The following is a 21,188-nucleotide window of genomic DNA, read 5'->3' as shown; positions in this document are numbered from 1 at the left end:
GCATAAGCAATCCAGGAGGTTACTGGAGTGCATTGATGACAACTTCTTGGACAAAGGAGCCAATGAGGAGTGGTGCTCACAAATGAGGAAGGCCACATTGGGGATGTAAATGTTGAAGGCAACCTTGGTTGTCATAACCATGAGATGGTGGAGTTCGGGATTCTGAGAGGAGGGAGCAGGGCAAAAAGCAATATCACAACCCTGCACTTCAGGAGAACAGACTGAAACCTCTTCAGGGACCTGCTTGGAAAAGTCCCATAGGATGAGGCCCTGGAGGGAAGAGAGGTCCAGGAAGGCTGGATGATATTGCAGGACCAGCTCCACTCAAAAGAAGTCCAACATGCAGGAAGTTGGGAAAAAACGAAATCTTGATTGCCCAACCAGATAACCTCCTATGATGAAATTGCTTGCTTGGTATACGAGGAAAGAGCAGTGGATATTGCCTTCCTGGACTTCAGCAAGGCTTTTAACACTGTATCCCGTAAGATCCTCTTAGAGAAGCCATTGAAGTATGGGCTGGATGAGCAGACAGTGAGGTGGATTGAAAACTATCTGAATGGCCAAGGCCAGAGAGCAGTGATCAGAGATACAAAGCCTAGCTGGAGGACAGTAACTAGCAGTGTACCCCAGCAGTCAATACTGCATCCAACTCTGTTCATTAAGGAACTGGAGCATCTTTCATATGAGAAAAGGCTGAAAGAGTTGAAATTGTCCTGCCTGGAGAAGAGAAGGTTTAGGGGTGGATCTCATCGATATGTACAAATACCTAAAGGAAGGGTGCAAAGAGGATGGAGCCAGGTTCTTTTCAGTGGTGCCCAGTGACAGAACCAGAGGCAATGAGCACAAAAGGAAACACAGTAGGGTCTGTCAGAACATCAGGAAACGCCTTTTCACTGTGAGGGTAACTGAGCACTGGCACAGGTTGCCCAGGGAGGTTGTGGAGTCTTCCTCCTAGGAGATATTTACAAGCTATCTGGACATGGTTCTGGACAACCAGCTGTAGGTGGCCTCTGCTTGAGCAGGGCACTGGACCAGATATCTCCAGAGGTCCCTTCCATCCTCATCCTTTCTGTGATTCAGGAGCAATAGGGAATTTCTTTTCATATTTTTAGTTCCCATTTTTCTAGAATTTTCAAACAACCCACAGCCTGGTCTTCTGCTCCTCTGAATCGCTGGTATTTCAACACCCGGATGTGATAGACTGGTGGATTACTCTTTAGAAGCAATTATCTATCTGCCAAGATTGCTGAGATGGCAGCTCTGTTGCTCAAATTCCTGGTATGTCCTTCCCCTCCACATTTTCCCCAAAAGTTTTTCCCTGAGATCCTCAGAGACTGTGGGAATGTTACAAGATTTATATATTCAAAAACTGCATACATTTGAGTATACATGAAAGCTGTGCCGGAAAAGCGACCTGTACTGCTGTGTAAGGCTAGGTAATGCTGCTGTGTGTTTTTAGAACTGAATTGTTGTTTTACACTGCATATTTCTATGCTTATGCATCTCTTACTAAGGAGAAAATTTGGACCACGTTCGAGTCTCACTTTTCTGTAGTCAGAGCTATGTTTGTGAATAGAGCAGCGAAGCATTTTTCGTTTTCTGATTCTGGTCATGATGGAATACTAGAAATTCTAAGCAAGATGCTGATTGTAGATATGCTTATAGTGTTTTAGATTGAGCTGAAAGGAAGAAAGTGTTTATAAGGATCTTTGGTTTTGTAGCTGATCCTACTTGGACCTCAGTTTGAGTTTGAACTCGCATTAAACTCTATGAGTCACATGCTTAAAGTTATTCAACATTTCAATAGCTTGCTGAATCAGCAAGAATATACCCTGAATATGTATGAACAATTAATACTAAGACTGGATCCAGTATTTCTAGATTGTTATATCAATAGGTATCTATAGTTTATATCTATGTGGATAGTTAAAGATATATGTCTGTATATATATATTTATGTTCCTAAAGTGAGACTTTGGAGAAATTCAAACATCTGGTTCCTCAACTGAGTTTCTGAAATCTCCTACCCAAAGACTTTCAGTGTTTTGTCACAAAACCATCGCTGTATAGAATGCTCAAGGTTTCCTTTTACCATGGACTGGAATCCATAACGTGTTTACTTCAGAAGAAGGATAACCGATATTCCCACTCTGGATCATTTACAAAGCCTAAATTAATTTATTTATGTTGGAGCATTTTAAAAACAGAGCTCCAGAGAAGCATTAGAAGAAGGGTGGAAAAGATGCTAGAGCATTTGTGGTATTTCACATTCAGGTTGGGAATATGAATTTAGTTGTTTTCCTTTGAGGGACACAGGATAACTGTAGGGTTAGTACTAGGCTAAGTAATAGCCTATTAAATAGCCAAGTAATAAGCTCATTTAAAAAGGTGAATGACCACTTTTCTACATTTTAAAAAGACACAAATGCTTTACTTTAAGAAGGAATTCTTCTGGAGGCAGTTTCCCTCTTTCAGTCCTGAAAGAAATGTATAAACTCCGAAGATGGAGAAGGTGTAAGATATACCCTTGTTGGCTAGCAAGGGAGCTTCTTGCTGATGCATTAGATGCCTTTCTGAACTCTCCCCATGCACTGCCTATGTAATGCGGAGGCCCAGCAAATGAGAATTCTGTCTACTTTTACCTCACCAGAGGATTCTGAGAACTGCCTGAGGTTTAAAGCATTCCCCAGGCCCAGCCTTAGGCATCCACGTTGGCCTTGTAAGCAGAGCTCAGGCTGCCTGCAAATTCCATGTCTCCCTGTAGCTCGATGAATATGTAGAAAATTTAGATGATGCAAAGCAAAGCATTGCAACAAGTGGACCTTTGGCTTCGGGCCAGCTCCAGTTATCAGCAGCTATTGTAAACTCCTTGAGTTCTATGGAGCCAGGCAAGAGAGGGGCAAAGACCTGAATGAGTACAGTGGCAAGATATTGCCAAAATGTTTTTCCCAAGATGAAATACATGCACTCTGTTATGTCTCTGCGTTAAAACTAAGTTGCCAAAAAATTTACTTCATATATTTTGAGGCATATTTAAAAGTAAACTTCAAAAGGTGACTTAACCTAGCAACTGAAGATGAGCGTGCAGGTTTTTTTGTATGCAGCTTGCTGAAGTCACAGTTTTTTCCAAATCTGTATTTTTTTACTTCAGGTTTTAATAATATCATTGCTATGTCAAAAAAATTAATGCAATGAAATAATACTTCTTCTTCATTTTCAAAACTGTTCTTCTTCCTTTAAATACAATTTCTTGTCTACTCAGAAAAAAGAATGATTAAATTTTTACTTATTCATTGCTGATTTTTGAATGTCATCTTGCCAGCACATAACAGAATTGGTAGCGCATTATTAATTAGCAAATAAGCAAAGGGTATCGTTATTTGTCTGTATGCACGGAAATGCTGAAAAGATAGTTGCATTACTCAAAAGTGAAAATAGAATTGGCAGTATGGTAATGATCTGTTGTTTATCCATACAAAAATAATTCCGTTTTTTCTTCAATAGATTGCTTGGCTTCTACAAAGGAATATTGCCTCCCATCTTGGCTGAGACACCCAAAAGGGCAGTGAAGGTAAAAAAACAATACTTCCTACTTTAAAAATGTGTGTTGGGGCAGCGGCATCTGTAAAACATTTTATTTCTCCCCCATTTATTGACATTAGAATGTTAAACTTATTTGGAATATTGATCCTTTGATTTTTACTAGGAGGAGACTTTCCTGTTGATAGCACAGTAAAAAGTGTGCTTGATTAAGAAGTGTAGGATGAGCTAATGCTAGCTTAAATGCTATTTTTCACCTGTATATGTAATGTTACTGAAAAAACAAATTACAATTAGTTTATATAATCAAAGTTAATAAAATACGTTAAGTGACATTTTAGTCTCAGGTTTATGGTTGGGTTTTTTTTTTTACTGAAAATGCCTAGCAACTTACAAAACAACTAAGAGTAGCTTAATAAATTAACACAAGAAGCCACTCCTCACAAGTACTTAGTAACTTGAAGTACCATATCTGTAGGTTTGAAGTGCTGCCCAGTTTTCTTGTACTCCAAAGAGCACTCTATTCCATACTCACACTTTTTTACAGATTGAATATAGTAATGGGTGCAACTCTCCATCACGTAAAGGACATTTTGCTCCAGCTCTCTTACAGTTGAAGGAGATGTTAGCCTATCAAAGTGTATGCGCTGTCAAATGTTGATCTGATTTACGTTTATTATCCTTTTTGTTGATTTATAGAGCATTATTTTAGTAACATTCCTAAGAAAAATACATCAATATACCAATTAAAAACTAGTAATTTTAATCAAAACCTAGTAATTAAGCACCTCATCTTAAAGTTCTAAATCTATCAAAGCATCCATTGTGCTATGAGCAAATGTTTCTTTGTCTTTTACCTCAGAATTTTGAAGTTTCCTGTAGTTGCATCAAACGTTGTAATATTAAATGTATAAAAGCAGTTGTTGTACAGAATGACTTGATTTTCTGTTCTTTTTTTGTTTCTTTCTAAAAAGGTTGCATATGATTCTGGTCCTTAGTCTGCAATTAATCATTCCCATTCCAACTCCTTTACAGAGGAATAATATTTGTATAAAGTGACAGGATGTGACCTTGTAACAGAATCCTAAAGGAGTTCTGGTAATGTCATCTTCTTGTTTGCATTGGCATTTTAGATGCAAACGACATATGTCACCTATCTCAAAGTTATATAATAGAACTAAGAGAAGTAAAGTGCTATTTAATAGTGAAGTGGCAGTGAAGAATAGATGGATGATATTTAAAAGATTCCTAATAACTCATTTTCTTTGGGCTGGGATCTTTCCTCTGTCTCTTCATTTTGTTTCATTTGTAACAGGTCAAATTCAATCTGATCATGCTTTTTAGATTCCAGCAGATATTTAGTTAAAATACAAACCCAGGTTTGATTTCTGTCCTACCAACCTGAGTCATTCAAAAATCTTGAGTCAGTTTCTCTTACTCAAATTGATTAAATAGGCTTAAACCCCAAAATATTCTATATAATTATAGAATCATAGACAGATTTAATTTGGGACGGATCTCTGGAGGTCATCTGGCGAGCCTCCTGCCCAAAGCACGGCTGACTGCATGGTTAGATCAGATTGCTCAAACGCGTTGTGTAGTCGAGTTCTGAAAATCTTCAAGGATGGAGACTCTGCAGCCTCTCTGTACTCCTGTTCCAGTGCTCAATTGCTCTCACGGTGAAGAATTTTGCTTTATATACAGTTCAAATTCCCCTGTTGCAACTTTCGCCTATTGCCTCTTGTGCTTCTGTTGTGCACCTCAGAAAAGTCTGACTTTGTCTTCTCTATAACCCTCCTTTAGAGAGTGGAAGACAGGAATTAGATCCTCTTAGCCTTCTTGTCTCCAGGCTAAACAGATTCAGTTCTCTGAGCCTCTTCTTGTACATCACAAGCTCACAGCTCCTTAGATGTCTTACTGGTGCTTCCTTGGTGGGATGCTTTTTACCTAATTCTTGGATACTTACCTGAGGGCTCAGTAGTTTTTCTGGAACCATGAGAATATGGTTTAAATTCTAAACACGCTTTTTAACTATTCCTTTAAATTTTAGGCCGTTCCTAGGACACCAGGAGATCTTTAAGTTACCTTGAGACATCAGCTATATCCTACATTAGAAGGATTCAGTGACGGAATAGGGCAGGACAGTTAGGTCCCTGTAAGATCCTGGATAATGAAGCTATTCAATGTGAGATGTTATATGCCAGCACAATTTCTAACATCCAAAGCAGAGTTTGTACCCATGCTTTGACTTAAACAGAATCCAACTTGTCTCAAATTTCCACTACCCTTATTTAGATACGAATGTAAAACCTCAATGGAAAAGTCACCGCTTCCTTTGGCTCACTCTCCACATTTTATTCTTCTAATAGTTTTCCTCATTTTAAAAGGCAACAAGATGCCCCTTGTCCACTGCCAAGCTCACTGGTGAGATTTAGAGGAAGACTGTGTCCATGCCTATGGTTTTGAGAGTCGAGAAAGCACAGAAGGTAGAAAGGCAATTTCTAGATTCCAGCAGCCTTGGTTTGTGTTTGTAATGAACATTTTGGAACCGTCTTGTTATAGTGTCTTTTATATCTCATGAAAGCGTATAGAGAATGGACAAAGCAGATTTTGTCCTAAGAAGAAATGGACTTGTGCTACTGGAATATTGTATTTATCTGGTGTGGTTATTTGCAAATAAAAATAAAGCTCCTAAAATGAAGTTATTTAGCCACAGTTACACATCTAAGTATTGAAGATACAGCTGCAGTTTTAGTCAACTAGGTTCTCATGTCTGTCTTGTTATTTTTTTCTCTTTCTCTCTTTATTTCCTTTCTAAAAAGAAAGCTGGTATTTCTGGAAGACGAAAAGTCAAAGTTTATAACTTTATGTTAGATTGGACTTGGAGGAAAGAAGTGATGATGCCAATACAATGGTTAACAGATGAACTTTTGGGGCAAATTTATATTGTTCATGTGTTCCCAGACATCTTGTTTCAAGCATATATTTTTACCTTAGAGTTATTGAGACATCTGGTAAGTACTTTGACTATTTTCTGTGTAACTTGAATTAAAGTGTATCTTTACCAGATGGACAATATTGGTTATTATATACACAAAAGCATGTTTTAAATACATTTATTCTGAGATTTTCTTGCACAAAGCTATTAACTTAATACAACTGTAGAGAAAAAGACAAATTACTCTGTGTTTTTAAAAACATTTTTAGTGCACGTACATGATATAAATCCATATGACATAGCTAGATACTTTTGGCAAATTTGTATGTTTACTAGGCACTCTAGTATGCCCAGCAACATTTATTTTGAGTTTTATTGCTATTGATTTTTTTTCTTTAAAAAATTATATAAAGCATAGTTACTATTAAGTAGTTATTTTATTTATGACTCTAGGAAACTATTGATTTTTAAGGTAACATTTTTAAGACCAAAAAATTGCCAGGTAATATAATTCTGCCTTTATTACAACCATTTTACAGATCTGTGACACTATGGAAAACATTAAGGAATACCAGAAATTCCATTAAAGGTTAGGAGGGTAACAATGAGTAGAAAGATGCTGGAGAGAGAATAAAGCAAACTTTATCACAATAAGAAATGAATTTAGTTCAGTGAAGTAACTCACCCACCCACAATTGCCACTTTCTCAGAGGCTTCCTTTTACCTATAAAATATCTTCAGCTATCCAACAAGATAGACCTACAGTCTAGGTAACACTTCTATCTTTTCTGATTATTGGCAAGGCCCATACAACAATTTTAAACATATTTGCAGGATATTTGCAAGATTAGTGTTCAATCTGTACACTATTTGGAGGGCAGTTAAAATCTGGGCCCTGATTCCAGGACCTTGTCTGCAAAATGAAATAATAATTCCTATTGAGGATAAAAAAGTACCCATCTACTGGCCAGAGTATCAGTTCTTCAGTTTTCACAATTTAACATCCTAATTTTGCGTTATGGAGGTCTAATACTCATTCCCTCCTGCTTCAAGTGCGATGGTATTATTAACTCTTGGACACCCAGTTCTCTGCTGGTTTTGGTGGGGTTCTAGTGGCTTTTCAGTTGAAGCAGGCGATGACTGAAAATGTTAGTGACTTTCCCATAGGACAGGGTTCTAAACAAGTTTAAATGACAATGTGGTGCATATTACTCATGTTCCTGTATACATGGTTTATGGAAAAGCTGTTTTGTTCTGATAGGTCTGTGATAACTGAGCCCTGAGGGACTGAGTTTATCTTCTTTGGCTGAGGCCCAGCACAGATCACCCAGTCTTTCTGGTTTGTCTGAAAAACTATTCCCTTATGTTTCTTACGTATCCCACGTCTCTGTTGACCTCATTTCCCATTGCCTTCCTCTCGTGGTGGAACAGTTTGATCGTCACATGCACAGGCAGGTGCTGTGTGCGGGATCACGGCCTCACGTATGGGAGCGAAATGCACAGACTTTCAGAGGATCCCACCTTCATTTGGATCAGCTTGCTCTAAACTAATCAAGTGTTACAGGTCAACTTTGGAAAATGGCGGGGAAAGTCAGAGGTTCCAGTTATTTACTTTTACTATACAGGGGTGTGACAGCTCTTCCTCTAGTAGATACCCGCCTGCGCCGATGTAGCCTTGGTGAAGCTGTGACTGGTTTTTGCTGTTCAGTCCCATAATACTGGATGATGTGCCGTGTAAAAGCCACTCTCCTTTTGCGTGCATTGTGAATACTTCTCAGACAGATTACACAAATAGTGACCTGTAGTTACAGCCTTGTGTTCCATGTGTGAAAATTATGTGGAATAACACCTCCAATATCTTTGGTTTTACCTGGAATTCAGATATCTATTTATAACCTGCAAGATTTTCTGCTGGTTTTGTTCCTAATGCTAGAAGGTAATTTTCACTGCCATCAGAACTGCCTTATGTGGCATCAACCTGAAGTGCTTTTTCAGTGGCTTCAGCAACATATTTGCAGAATATGAATTTGAAACAATATGGGGTTTGGGGAGATTTGCTGTACACGGAAGTGCTGGACTAGAAACGATCTCTTAGGTCAGCAAGTCTAGTCCCCTGCTGTTTTATAATCTCCTTCATAAACTTATCAAACTCTCCCTTACAAGTGATTAAGGTTTTTTCCCTCATTATTTTCAGTGGAAGACTGTTTCAGGACCGCACTCCTTTGGTTGTAAGAAAGCTTCATCAGATCTCAAGCTACATTCTGTTTATGAGTAGTTTTTACTTTTATACCCAATTACTTTATGTTATGTATCTTCCCTTTCCTTGTTTTTCATTCTCTGGCAGACTCTTTTTTGCTAGGCTAAACAATGCAAGCATTTATATTCCTTCATCCTTTAGTCTTAAAAAAAAATCTCTTCTCTTTATGGTCCTGGTAACCCTGTTTTGAATATGCTGTAGTCTGAGTTCATCTTTTTTGAACAAAGGCAGCCAAGATTGTGTGCTGTATTTTGGAGGGCATCTTACCCATAATTTGTAAAATGTCACAAATACTCTTTCTTTAGAGTATATCTTGACTGGTGCATCTTAGACTTCGTGTCCACGAGACAAGGCAGTGAAAGCCCATCTTCCTATGTCAATGGGAAGCTTCTTACTGACTTCAGTGCAGCCAGGATTATTCTCAACCCTCTTCTTAGAAGAACAAATCCATTAATTTATTCTGTTTTGATTTTTAGAAGATTTCACAAAAGGTATTCTAAAAATTAATGGATTTGAGTAAATGCAAAGCGAACCATTCACAAATGGTTGCCTCTCTCCATCTTGGTGCAGGTGAAACTGAGCTTCTCGTTTCTTTCTTGAAGTTCAAACACCCAAGAGTACAGCTTTCAAAACTCATCCTCTCAGGGATTGCAGATGCTCATAAATTCTGACCTCCACTGCCTGAAAGCAGACAATTGGGTGAAAGATTTATTTGTAAAGAGAAAAAATAAAGCAAATGGCTTTATTTTTGGCAATAAAATATTATAAAAATCTACAGACTTTCCGTCTTCAAAATCTGCAATTACATCTTTCTGATGAGAAGTAGACTAGTATCTGAGAAATGTGAAAGTGATTGAAGTATATTATATTAAAGATATGAGAGTGATTTCTTGGGAGAAATTATAGTATCTACTACTACTCATATACCAGTATATGAAAGTTCAATGCTAGAGGAAAAGTTTATAAATTAAAAGCACAAACTATTTGTCATAAGCGAACTCTTACATGAAACGTTAATTGCACTTAAGCTGCTATTATGCATGCTACACTAATAAAATCAGTTCTGAAGCCTAATTGTCTACTATTGCACACCTAACACTGCTACAGAGAGTGTGAAACAAAAGTTGCTTATGTTTATTTTGCAGAACTGCACATGGCTACTCAGGATATGAGGTAGTGAAGCTCCATTGAAGTTTGGTTTTACCGATTTGCATAAGTAACTCCCATTTTTTTTCAGCGCAATTTCAGTCTAACTTTTATTTACAGTTTTTCACCTTCGAACAATACAAGAAGCTACTAGGATATGCATCATTACCACCAGGACTGGTATGTATGGATACAGAATTTCATGTTCTAATTTAATGTGTGTATACTGAACAGTCCCTGAACTGAACATGTTATTTTTTTATATCAAATGTCTTTAAAATAATTCCCTACAATGTTGTACCATTTGTTGACACTCACCATGTAAGAGCCTGTATGCAGCTTGTCATTCTTCATTCTTGCAAAATAACTAAAAAAAAGTTGAATATTACCAATTTTTATTTATTCGTGTGATAGTGACTAGAAACCTCTACCAGATATCAAAGTGCTATTCTGCAAGGCATAGTGCAACTATAACAAAAGTATCGACCTCAATCTTATTCTAAAGACTTTATAATGGAAACAAACTATTGATAGGAAACTGCTACCTCCTCTGAAGTCGATGGCAAAACTCCCTTATACATCAGTGGAGTTAGGCTGATGGTGAAAGAGATAGGTTATGTTCCCATCTCATATTGGAAAAATAGATTTGGTGGTAACACAGTGTTCTCCAAAGACAGTAGGGCTGGAGCTTGCCACTGTGTGCCTAACTTACCATTCTTCTCTTTCTTGAGCTCCAAAGAGTCCCCGCTCGAACCCCTCTGTATTGAATAAGTTATTTTTCTCACTATTGTTTTTTCTGTACCATTGGTTCCCTTGAATTTCAGCAACTGTACTCAGTACATTGTATTTTGGTCTTGGGACTCTTTTCAGTGCCTAGAAAGTTTGGAGATGTTAAATGGAGGCAATAAACGTGTAAAATGATCACAAAAATTAACCCCTCCAAATTTTCTCCATTGACCTAAATATTTCAATAGTATTTTTCTGTTACAAATGCATTAAGGTATTTTTAAATGCTGTGTCACAATAGAAAGCAACGCAGCAACTATCTTCATTTCTGTGACTGTAATGTACCATCAGTTTCTAAGTAAATGTAGTTAATTCATTCTTGCAGCAGATGCTGACATTTCCATGTGTGCCACTTATTCCCCTATAAATTTTTCAGGATTGCTGTTTTTTTAGGAAGACTTTTCTTCCAGTTGTGCAATTTGCTTGAGCACTGCACTATTTGAATTTCTTACCTTTCTTTTATTTTTTTAAGTTAATATGTTAGCGTTATACACTTAATGCACAGTGCAGAGTTTTTCTTTTCTCCAGTGCTGCGAAACTGCATTTATATTTGTGTTTTTATGCAGACTCCACCCAAAGATAACATGAGGGCATTGTTTTTCCATGTTTTTGTAATAAATTGGTACCACAATTTTTCTTCTAGCTGAAAAGAGAATTCATTGACAGTGCTATGACATTTTATTTTGTATTTTTTGGAATGTGGTTTATGGCTATTGTCGCATTGTCTTCATGAACTGTCAACATCTAATCAAGGGCTAAAATTGTTTAGTAATAAAATACTGCTGCATTCCTGTAATATTACAGTTTGCATTGTATCATTCAGTTTCGTAATCTGATGTATGGGAAATTTTACTCCTTAATTTTTAACTTTAATTTTAACTTTCCCAGGCATTTGCTGTTGCTGGCTTGGGATCTGGGTTGACAGAGGCAGTTGTGGTTAACCCTTTTGAAGTAGTAAAGGTTACCTTACAGGCAAATCGGAATGCCTTCGCAGAGGTATGAGAATTGTTCCCTTCTTCTTTTCCTGGTTTGTTAGGCATAATGCACTTCAAAGTTCATATTTAGAGCAGAATGTCTATAATATATTGGGTTGATGCAAATGATTTTCCCACAAGCTTAAACAGAAATGGAAAAAGAGAGAAGAGACTCAGTAGGCGATGCCTTCAGATATGCAGAGATGCATACAGTATTGTCAGCGGCGTCAGCGTCTCCACTGTAAATATTCTGAGCCTGAAGCGTAAATATTCAGCCCTCCAGAGCAGCCAGCAGCCCAGCACTGTGAGGAACTGTAATCCAGAAACACGAACCTGAGCCCCTTGTCCACACTGCATTTGCCCCAGCAGGCTCCAGACTGCAAGGGAGCACCAAAGGTTAGCGTAAAACGCCACAGCCCCATGCCCTAGCCAGCATCCCGCGGGTGTATTTTGTGTTAAAAATGTGGCTGGTGGATTTCAGAGTCTTGGATGAAATTAATTGTGTTCTAGGTCTTCACATTCATAAGCACAAACAGGGAAACAGTTATATAATAAAGCACACGGATAATTTAAATTCCCGTTTCGCTTCAGACTTTTATTATTCAAATGTTGTTTCGTTCAAAGAAGCCAGTGCGCAAAACTGACTTTGTCCACAGTTCTGAAAGGGGAAAAAGATTAAACTGGAAAACAGTGATTCATAAAAATCAAGTGTTCCCAGGAATGCACCAGCTTCAATTAATTTTAATGTAGGAAATGTTCCAGGCTAAAGTGAAGGAAGGCAGTCACACAGTTCCTTCTTTCTTTTCTCAGTGAATAAGATTAACAGTTGTCAAATCAGCTCTGAAAATCTTTTGAGAAATCAGCTGTACCATGATAGAAGTGCCAAATCACATAACTACGGCATGAAAAGGTTGGCTGAATCCCTGGCGAGGCAATATTTTTGCAGTAAGTTATGACTGAGTTAATACTTGCATGCTTTGTAGCACTCATCTACACAAACTGAACCCTTTCTGAGGATGCACAGTAAAGAGATTTATCACGTGGCCATTTACATAAGCTGTTTGGGCCAAGCTCCTCAGCTACACTCTGCCAAAATACTGCCACCGATTTCCAAATGTCATAGACTAGATGGTACCGACTCCGTGGCTCATCCAGAGAAGCATTCTCTTTCTGAATGAATTTTAAAACATCTGGTAAATTTCTGTTCGATTCTCAATGCATATGAAAGAGATGTTTGGTTCTTCCAGGTCTAGGCATTTTTCAACCACGGGCAGCAAAGCCACTGAAACAGAGAGCTGATACGGTACAGGAATAAAAAGGTTAGGATCCTGGAAGGAGAGAGACTGGAAGAGGGAGAAAGGAATGTGAGAGAAGATCTCCCTCTCAGGAAGGCAATATGAAAAAATTATGGACTACTACTGCTCCAGCAGTGGTAAACTAAGCAGATATTCTGGATCTTTCTGCCTCACAGTTGTGAAGATACAATTAACCTGTCTTAATAAAACCTCTGGGTTTGAGTGCAAATACACCAGTATTATATTTTGAGCAAACTAGTTCCTGTAAAGTTGCAAGAGACCAAAACATCCTTTCTCTTCATACATTTACATTTTTTTCTCCATTGCAAACTTTATAACAAAGTCTGGGGTGTTTTAGTTAGTAAATTTTATGCAATTGCTTACTTTAGTTACAGCATCCCATCCTCAGTGACCTTCAGAACACTCCGATAATCACAGTGTAGCTGTTCAAAAGCATTCTGAGTTGTTTGGTTTAGGTGAATATCCTTTGAATTTAATTTAAATGCAGATTTTTGCAAAATCCAAATAATAGTATATTATCATACAAATAAAACTGTAAAAGAATGCTATTGGGAGTCCAGTAGGGACCTAGTTTAGACCCAAAATATAAATGAAGGCGTCTATTTGCCCTAATGAAAAAATCCAAGGGACTGAAGTTCTTAAATCACAAAGATAGGTAAATCACAGATATTTTAATTTTTAATATATCTTTTTTTAAAAAAGTGTTTAAATTTCACATTTTTCTGCAAATCAAGAAAACTCCAGTGACTTCATCACCATGATCTCAAGTTCTCATTAATAATATGTTAAAGAACATTCCACACTAAAGCACGTAATCTCAAGCCTATTGGGAGAAACATGTGCACGTTATATTGTACAGCGTAAGGCAATGGTACACTCATTTCACCACCACGCACTGTTTTTCTAAAAAGTTTTAAGTAAAGTATGTACCTCTCCCATTGTGTAGCTTTCATACTATATGATGAAACCTAATGCAGGTCACATACTTCTTTGACTATTGTATTGAAATAATAAATATATCTTGTTTAAAAGGAACAAGGAAGAGCATGAACACATACACCCACACCCAGACTCCTGCACACCCCCAAAGCAAATATTCACACACTACGGTGACAGCTGAATTATTCTGTGGTACCAGATCATCTTTCGAGGCCTGATAGGTTTAAAGAGGAAGGCCTCTATAAATCACATATCTGCACTTTTGTAATGTGGATTGCTACAGGTAAAAATAACGGTGACTTTTTGTTAAGGTAAACTGCTAGAAGGCCTGACACCTTGTTGTTTGGTGTTGTGGATTTTTTCCTTTTCCCTGTAGCCATGGATAACTCACTGGCTGTAGAAACTAGTGTGGTAATAAAAAACTTCTCACCTGACTGAAGAGTTGGGATTAATTAAACAAATACAAGTTTCCACTTTACGATGAGAAGAATCTGACTCCAGATCCCACTGACTTGGTCTCTATGAAGCAAAAGTTAATAGTTGTGTGAAGTGAATTAAAATCCGGATGTTTATAGAATAAACTCCTCTGTCTGAATTAGTCATCCTGAGGGCCTTCCACCATCAATGGAAACACAACCTTATATGGTTTGATCAGCTGATATTTTAGAAGCCTATTTTGGATGAAGTGAAGTTCTGTCTAGGAAAGCCCCCTTATTGCTAAAGGACTGAAAAAGGGAGTCTTTTTCATTAGCTCAGATGTAGATGTAGATATTGCAGGTATCTAGATTTGGACTGGTGAATCCTATCTCAAGTGTTGAGCAAGTGATAGGCTTCCCCTCTGTGTCATTAATAAATCTGTATTCAAGACGAGACCAAGGGATACCTTACTATTGAAAGTTGCTGTATTCAGCATAAGTCACTTTATTCAGGACCACCAGTTATTTTTTAAAGATCTAAACCTCATTCTTTGTGCATGAGAAAGGATATTATTGCTAGTACCTGGACCATATTCCATGTTGGGTATCTACATTTTAGAATAGATTCTGATTTGAATCCCTGGGTGTAGGCAGAAAAGTAAACTATAGTAAAATGTATGCAGAGCATTAACAGGATAATGTTAGTTTCCAAATATGAAAAAACAGAATGAAATTTAGTATTAAAGACTAAACTTGTCAGTCACCTAAATAAGCAGTCATATGCTGTGTCAGATATAATAGGCATCATTTGGCTGATGCTGTTGATCTACCACAGTGATATTTTGAAATGGAAAGCTATTAAACAAATAAGTGTATTGAAATTAGCAGTGTTCACAGCGTTGTAGTCAAAATTCTTCTGTATTTTCATGTTTGAGCCTCCTAGTGGAAGTCATGTTTTGCCTTTCTAATTAAATATTTGGTTACCCAGAGCTGGCTTTATGCTTTGGAGAAAGCCAAACTCAAGTCAACAACTTTTTTAAAAGGAACTGTTCTAGAATTCTGCTAAAAATAAATCTTAAATGTTCAGAAGGGGAACACCTGATTCTGAGCATCACAGTATATTGGAAAGTAGATCAAATGTGTCGATAGTCAGGCAGATCCTGCCTGAGGAACTAGTCATTGTATAAGTGGATTCTGAGGGACTTTCTTCTTTACTGCCTTTTGTTAAATGGGAGTTGGCTGACTAAAATTATTTCTATGCCTTTTGGGCATTATTTTCAAAACAGGATTTCTAAAGTCAATCTCCTAAGTCTGTACTTTGGAATTTAAATGGGTGTTCTGATTTTCAAAGTCTAACTACACTTTTTAAGTCAAACAATTCATTAGGAAGGAAAAACAGGATTTCCAGTTGGATGCTTAAGAAAAAAAAAAGAAAAAAAAACTTCTTTTTAAGATTTTCAACACGACAAGAAAATTTAACATGTGATCTGGTTTTAAAAAGTGCTGGGTACCAAATAACTCCTTCAAAAGTCAGTGTCTTAAAGCAGTGGTTTGCCTTCTTAACAGCATGAAGAGCCTCAGAGGATCCAGAAGGGTTCCCAGACAATATATATGCCTTTCGTCACCTTTCAGCACTATTCCTAGCATTGAATCTGGAAACTGCCAAACTGAGCTTCAACACAAATACTTACAGCCTCCCTTGCTGCTCTAATTTGTGTCTCCCAAGGACTTGCTTCCCTAGCCATAATGGCTCAAAAATTTCCTCTTCCAATTCTGTCCCTTTTATTAATCCCTCACCTCATGTATGTCCCTGTGCCATTGGTTTTACTGGAAAAGCTGGTTTTATCTTTTTATTGTCCGGAATAATTGTTATATATTCTAGTTGTGTAAGGGTTTCATCTGTTGTAATCTTCACAACATCAAGGATAAAAAACTATCGCCGAATTCACAAGTTCAAAGCCACATGTTGCTCTATGAAATCTGTTTTTTTTAATTATTATTTTTATACCTTTTCCTTTGCTTTAGGGATCCTTAGTCTTTTACAGTACTCAAGTCATGATTTCATCTTTTTTTCTGCAATCAGAAAAATGAGGAATCTTTTTTTTAACAAAAGTTGTGATTTTTACATTACCACAGAAAAGGGAAAATAACAAATATGGTGAGACTTCAGATAAAATAACAAGAACTGGCAACTCTGTGTTTGTCAGCAGGATTGAAATGATGCTATGGTTATTGTTTTCTTTTTGTAAAGATGATCTCTTCCTTCTTTGCTTAACTTGTGTAGCAACCATCTAGCTTTGTTCAAGCTCGTCAGATCATTAAAACGGATGGTCTGGGCTTCCAAGGACTCAACAAAGGTCTTACTGCAACACTGGGCCGTCATGGAGTTTTTAACATGGTTTACTTTGGATTCTACTTCAATGTGAAAAACATTCTTCCAGTCAATAAAGTAAGTTCTTCACACAATGCAATAGACAAACAGATAAGAGGTTTGGCAATTTAACTAACCCTGTATTTTTTCTGTGGAAAGCTGTGGTATTTAGTAATAAATATTGACCAACGTAGCTCTCTGTTTTGCAGAAATCTATAGCATTTTAATGGAAATGAACCAAGGATTTGTACTTCTCACTTTTTAAGAAAAGCTGAGCATAAATAAAGTAGTCGTGTTTCAATTCTCATTTTTATGAATTTCCCTTTATACCATGGTAGCAATGTAAAAAGGCAGAAATTGGGATACAGGTATGTTATGCTTATGTTAGGTATGTATGCGCTTTTTCGTGGTAAACTGGCTTAGAAGAGAAAAATCAGTTTCTAGCACTTCTTCCAGTATTCACAAAGCTAGTGGCAAAGCTTGAGGAGATGGCAGAGCTGGAGTACGTAGGGTGTTCTGGCCACGCACTGGGCCTATTTACTCAAAAGAGAGTTCAACCTAGTGTTGAAGGACGACAGGGCAGATTTATCCATATGGGAGGGAGCCAGCCCAAAACAGGACTTACAGGGGTTTATGTAGTTTGTAATTAAAAAAAAAAAAAAAATAATCTTTATAGCTGTAATTTCACTTGAAGCAATAACAAAGGAAACATTTCCCTTTACAACAAAGGATAAACGTGGTAATACCGGCAACTTTCTAAATGACTGTATGAGCAACAGCTAATGGTTTATTAATGACTCCAGTACGTTACTTACTGAAGTGTGTTTTCACTAATGTGATTTTTAGATGATGACAGTTAAACAGTCACAGGTGTAATATGTAGTGATACTCACACAAGAAGCTGCAATTTACATCAAAAGGGATCAGTTTCTGTTCCCAGATGAAGTAACACCTCTTTTTTTTCTGTGCTTCTGAGTAGCCTGGTATTTTTGTTGGCAACATTGCGTACATGGAGAAAAGCTCCACTTCTTATTTGCAGATCATTACAGTAAATTGAATTGTTCAAGAGCAGCTAACGCACAAGTTTCTACAAGTTTCTTTCGGTTCATTTAAGCACACTTTACAATGTACTTTAATCACACATCCTAAAAACTCAAGGCACATACAGCATATCAAGAATAGCTTGATACTGAGATAGGAGTAAACAGGTTTGTGTTTCTCAAAAGATGAAAAAATTATAATTACGATGCAGAACACTCAGAATCATATGGAGGTAAGGACAAAGAAGCTTGTGTGCAACTTCTATGGAAATCCCAAAGTGTTCTTGTATAGCAATTGAAAAATAGTAATATTATTTGGCATAAGCATGTTTTCCTAACATTTCAGGTTTAAAAAAAATGGGACAAAATATTGCATGATTAGAAAGATTCAGAGCTTTATTATCTGAGAGAAATTAGCGCTTTACACAGATTTTGTTAACAGAGAGTTGTTAACAACTACAACATAGATTTAAACGCATCTCGACAAAATCAAAGAGAAACTACTTCGATGGTGTCAGACAGTGGTCCAGCGGTCCTGTACGTTCTATCAAAAGCAAAAGGCAATTTAATCAATGTAGGATTCAATTGCATTAACTGCAAAAAAGTGGAGAGGTTTGCTTTGCGCTTGACCAGTGCAAAGTGGCTTGCCCGGTGGCTTGCACAGTGGCTACATCTGTGCTAGTAAATCGAGCAGCATCACTGAAACTCAGTCATCTGTGCCGTTAAATGTTCCCTGGCACAGCTCTGGCCCAGGCCAGCCAACACTGTTCCTGGGTATGGCTTAGGAGCTAGCACAGACGAGGAACCATTCCTAATAGGCAGGTTTCATGCAGCCAGTCTGGTTTGGATGGTAATAGCATTTAATAGTGCTAATAAAGTTAATAGGACTCTCTGGGCCAGTTGGCATCAGTGCCATAGACAGTTCTGCACATAGAGATATAGCCAGTAATTCTGATCAAACTCTTAGTAAAATCAATGCAAATCTTAATCTGAATTTAACAGGGTACAGATCAGGCCTCATCTGGCTTGTGTTACCTAACAGTATGTCTCGGGCGTTTACATGCATTGAACTTCACTTTAGTGACTGGAAAATAAAAGTATTCAACAATATTTTGCAATCTGTACTTAAAACTCTTCTGTCAGTAGGCAGGTACTAGAAGCTGAGTTATCAAACCTGTACAAGGAATTTGATAGAAGCTGTTTTGCAGTCAGTCTGAAAAATATTAGACAGTTGTAACTTTTCAAGATTTCTCACATACTTGCTTTCATTACAAAACCTAATTTGTTCACTTTATATATTTTGCCAGAAAAGAAAATCTTAAAGGCAGTCCTGTGATATTGACAAACATATAAAAATTGTGAAATAAGAATACTACACTTTTGAAATAATTTTGGCTCTTGACTATGTATCCACTCTTCACCATCTGTAACGTAAGTGGAAAAATGTATGGAAATGTCCGTTTGAGCCTTTTAGCTGTCAACAGTGCTAAACTGTGCATTAAATTTGCATCCCAATTAAGGATGTTTGCAGCTTATTTTGCCAAAAACAATAAACTTTTTATGTCGAGTGGTCAAGTGATATAAATGACATGTGTGGGTTGTAAATGTTCGTAATGAATAATTTTTCATTTAGCAGTCTATTCTGCTGAACAGACCATTTACAGCCAACCTCATGGTCTGTTTACTGAAAATGGAATAAGCCAGACTTGTTTCAATTGCCAGTAATGTATCAACCACAGAGCATTAACAGCTATGCATCTGCACTAGCAATCAAATTAGTCTGCAAATTTATATCGTCTCAGTTTTATAGCACCCTCTTTTACAGCATATTTCATAGGCAGCTCACGCTTTTTGATTTTTTATCATAGTTAGGTTTGATGGTGAACGCTAGTTTCATTAAAACCTTTGCTCACTACCACCTCCAAGTGGCTGTCGTATTTTTTTTAACAAAGTGAAATATCCTTGCTGTCTTGTTCAAAGCGCCCTTTGAAACGTGGCCAACTGCAAAGCTCCTTTCAAGCCGGGCACTGCCTGCCCCGGCTGCCACAGATGTGCCTCCTGGTAAAAGGGCGGCTGCGTCAGAGAGCGGGAGCTGAGCAGTGTGTTGTTTCGCCAGGGAAAGGGCTCTAAACTTCCACAGGCAAAGAAGAAGAGATGGGAAACCAAAACGGTCTGTTCAGCTTGGCAAATCAATAAGATAGTAGGCAATAATTTTATTTTTAGTCGTTTTCAGATCTACGCCAACATAGAAGTTGTATGTAGGAACAGACACTGAAAAGGGCATGTGGTACAACACAGTTTGAAAAATAGTAAACTAAGATGATTTAGAAGACTGGATCGGAGTGAAATAGAATAACCTCAGAGCTAGCATCCAAGCTGAGATTTCAGGATGACCTGTGAAGGGGAAAGAAAAAAATGGCAGTGCCGTTTCAAGTACGGTGTTACAAGCCACCCATTGATCAGTCTCCAATCATCTGAGGTGTCCTGTTGGCTGTGGAAACTAGTACGTGGTGTTTAAAGATTTTAGCCTAGTCCATCATCACCAAAAGATGTTGTGCCAAAGGAGGAGAGTCTGTTGCTACCTCAGCTGCTTTTGTACTGTCATATTCCTGTAGGCAAGAGAGAGACGAATTTTCGGGACAGGCATCTTCTTGTCAAAATAAAAATGTGAGGAAGAAAAAACAAATTTCTTCCATTTTCCCACAGAAATTAGGATAATGCTGAAACTGATAATCAGGTTCAACCTTAGCTGGCAGAGAGGTAGTCTTAAAATATCTCAATTCTTGCAAGACAAAAGAATAATCATTTAAAAGGAGAAGAGATCCTACAAGTGCATTTTATGAGTGCCCCAGGTGAGGGAAATTTTCAGAGGGAACTTATGCCATATTAAACACTGAATTCCATGCGAAAAAGCCCATGTAAGGCTTAGTCTGAGCTTGTTCTTTGGTGCAGCTCTTTGTTTTAGGACTAATGAAGTCCTATAGGTCCAAAAGGTTATAGAAAAGGAGTAAATATAGATAATAATGCTACTTATAAATCTGGAGTAAGATTAATAATTTTATCAGGAAATTGCATTGTAAGAAACACCAATCACCGAGAGGATTGCAAACTGTTTGAAAAAAAATATATATCCCCTGTACAGCAGACAGCCATGTCACTCTGGAGACTAGCCAGGACATTTACCCTAATGGCTGTCATTCATCTTCTTAAGCTGTCATATATCTGACAGGTGGATTTTAAAAACTGAAATGAATGTCTGCTCTCAAGAAGGAATCTGAGATAATACCAGTGTGAAAAAGCACATTCAATTCAAACAAAGTGCAGCTGTGACTATGCATTTTGGAATGCCTTTCCTGATCACCAATATGTTTATTGTAGTTATAATTTCAGCATTTCTTATGTGTCTTGACAGAGATCAGACCATCATTGTACTAATCAGACAGCAAGCTATAGTTTACAATAAGG

The 21,188-nt window shown here is 37.5% G+C and overlaps 1 protein-coding gene across 2 annotated transcripts in view; it reads left to right on the top strand.

Annotated features, from left to right (window-relative positions):
- The window catches only part of SLC25A21 (solute carrier family 25 member 21), a 260,560-nt gene that overhangs the window by 228,726 nt on the left and 10,646 nt on the right, over nucleotides 1–21,188 (top strand). For both annotated transcript variants that reach the window (XM_074585185.1, XM_074585186.1), the window contains exons 4-7: nucleotides 3,505–3,571; nucleotides 10,002–10,061; nucleotides 11,556–11,663; nucleotides 16,597–16,761. In XM_074585185.1, coding sequence (XP_074441286.1) covers nucleotides 3,505–3,571; nucleotides 10,002–10,061; nucleotides 11,556–11,663; nucleotides 16,597–16,761 — 400 coding nt within the window. The remainder of the gene's footprint in view (nucleotides 1–3,504; nucleotides 3,572–10,001; nucleotides 10,062–11,555; nucleotides 11,664–16,596; nucleotides 16,762–21,188) is intronic.

The sequence above is a fragment of the Larus michahellis genome, chromosome 4 (genome assembly GCF_964199755.1).
Source record: "Larus michahellis chromosome 4, bLarMic1.1, whole genome shotgun sequence".
Lineage (NCBI taxonomy): Eukaryota > Metazoa > Chordata > Aves > Charadriiformes > Laridae > Larus > Larus michahellis.
This window is presented reverse-complemented; position numbering and strand designations above follow the sequence as displayed.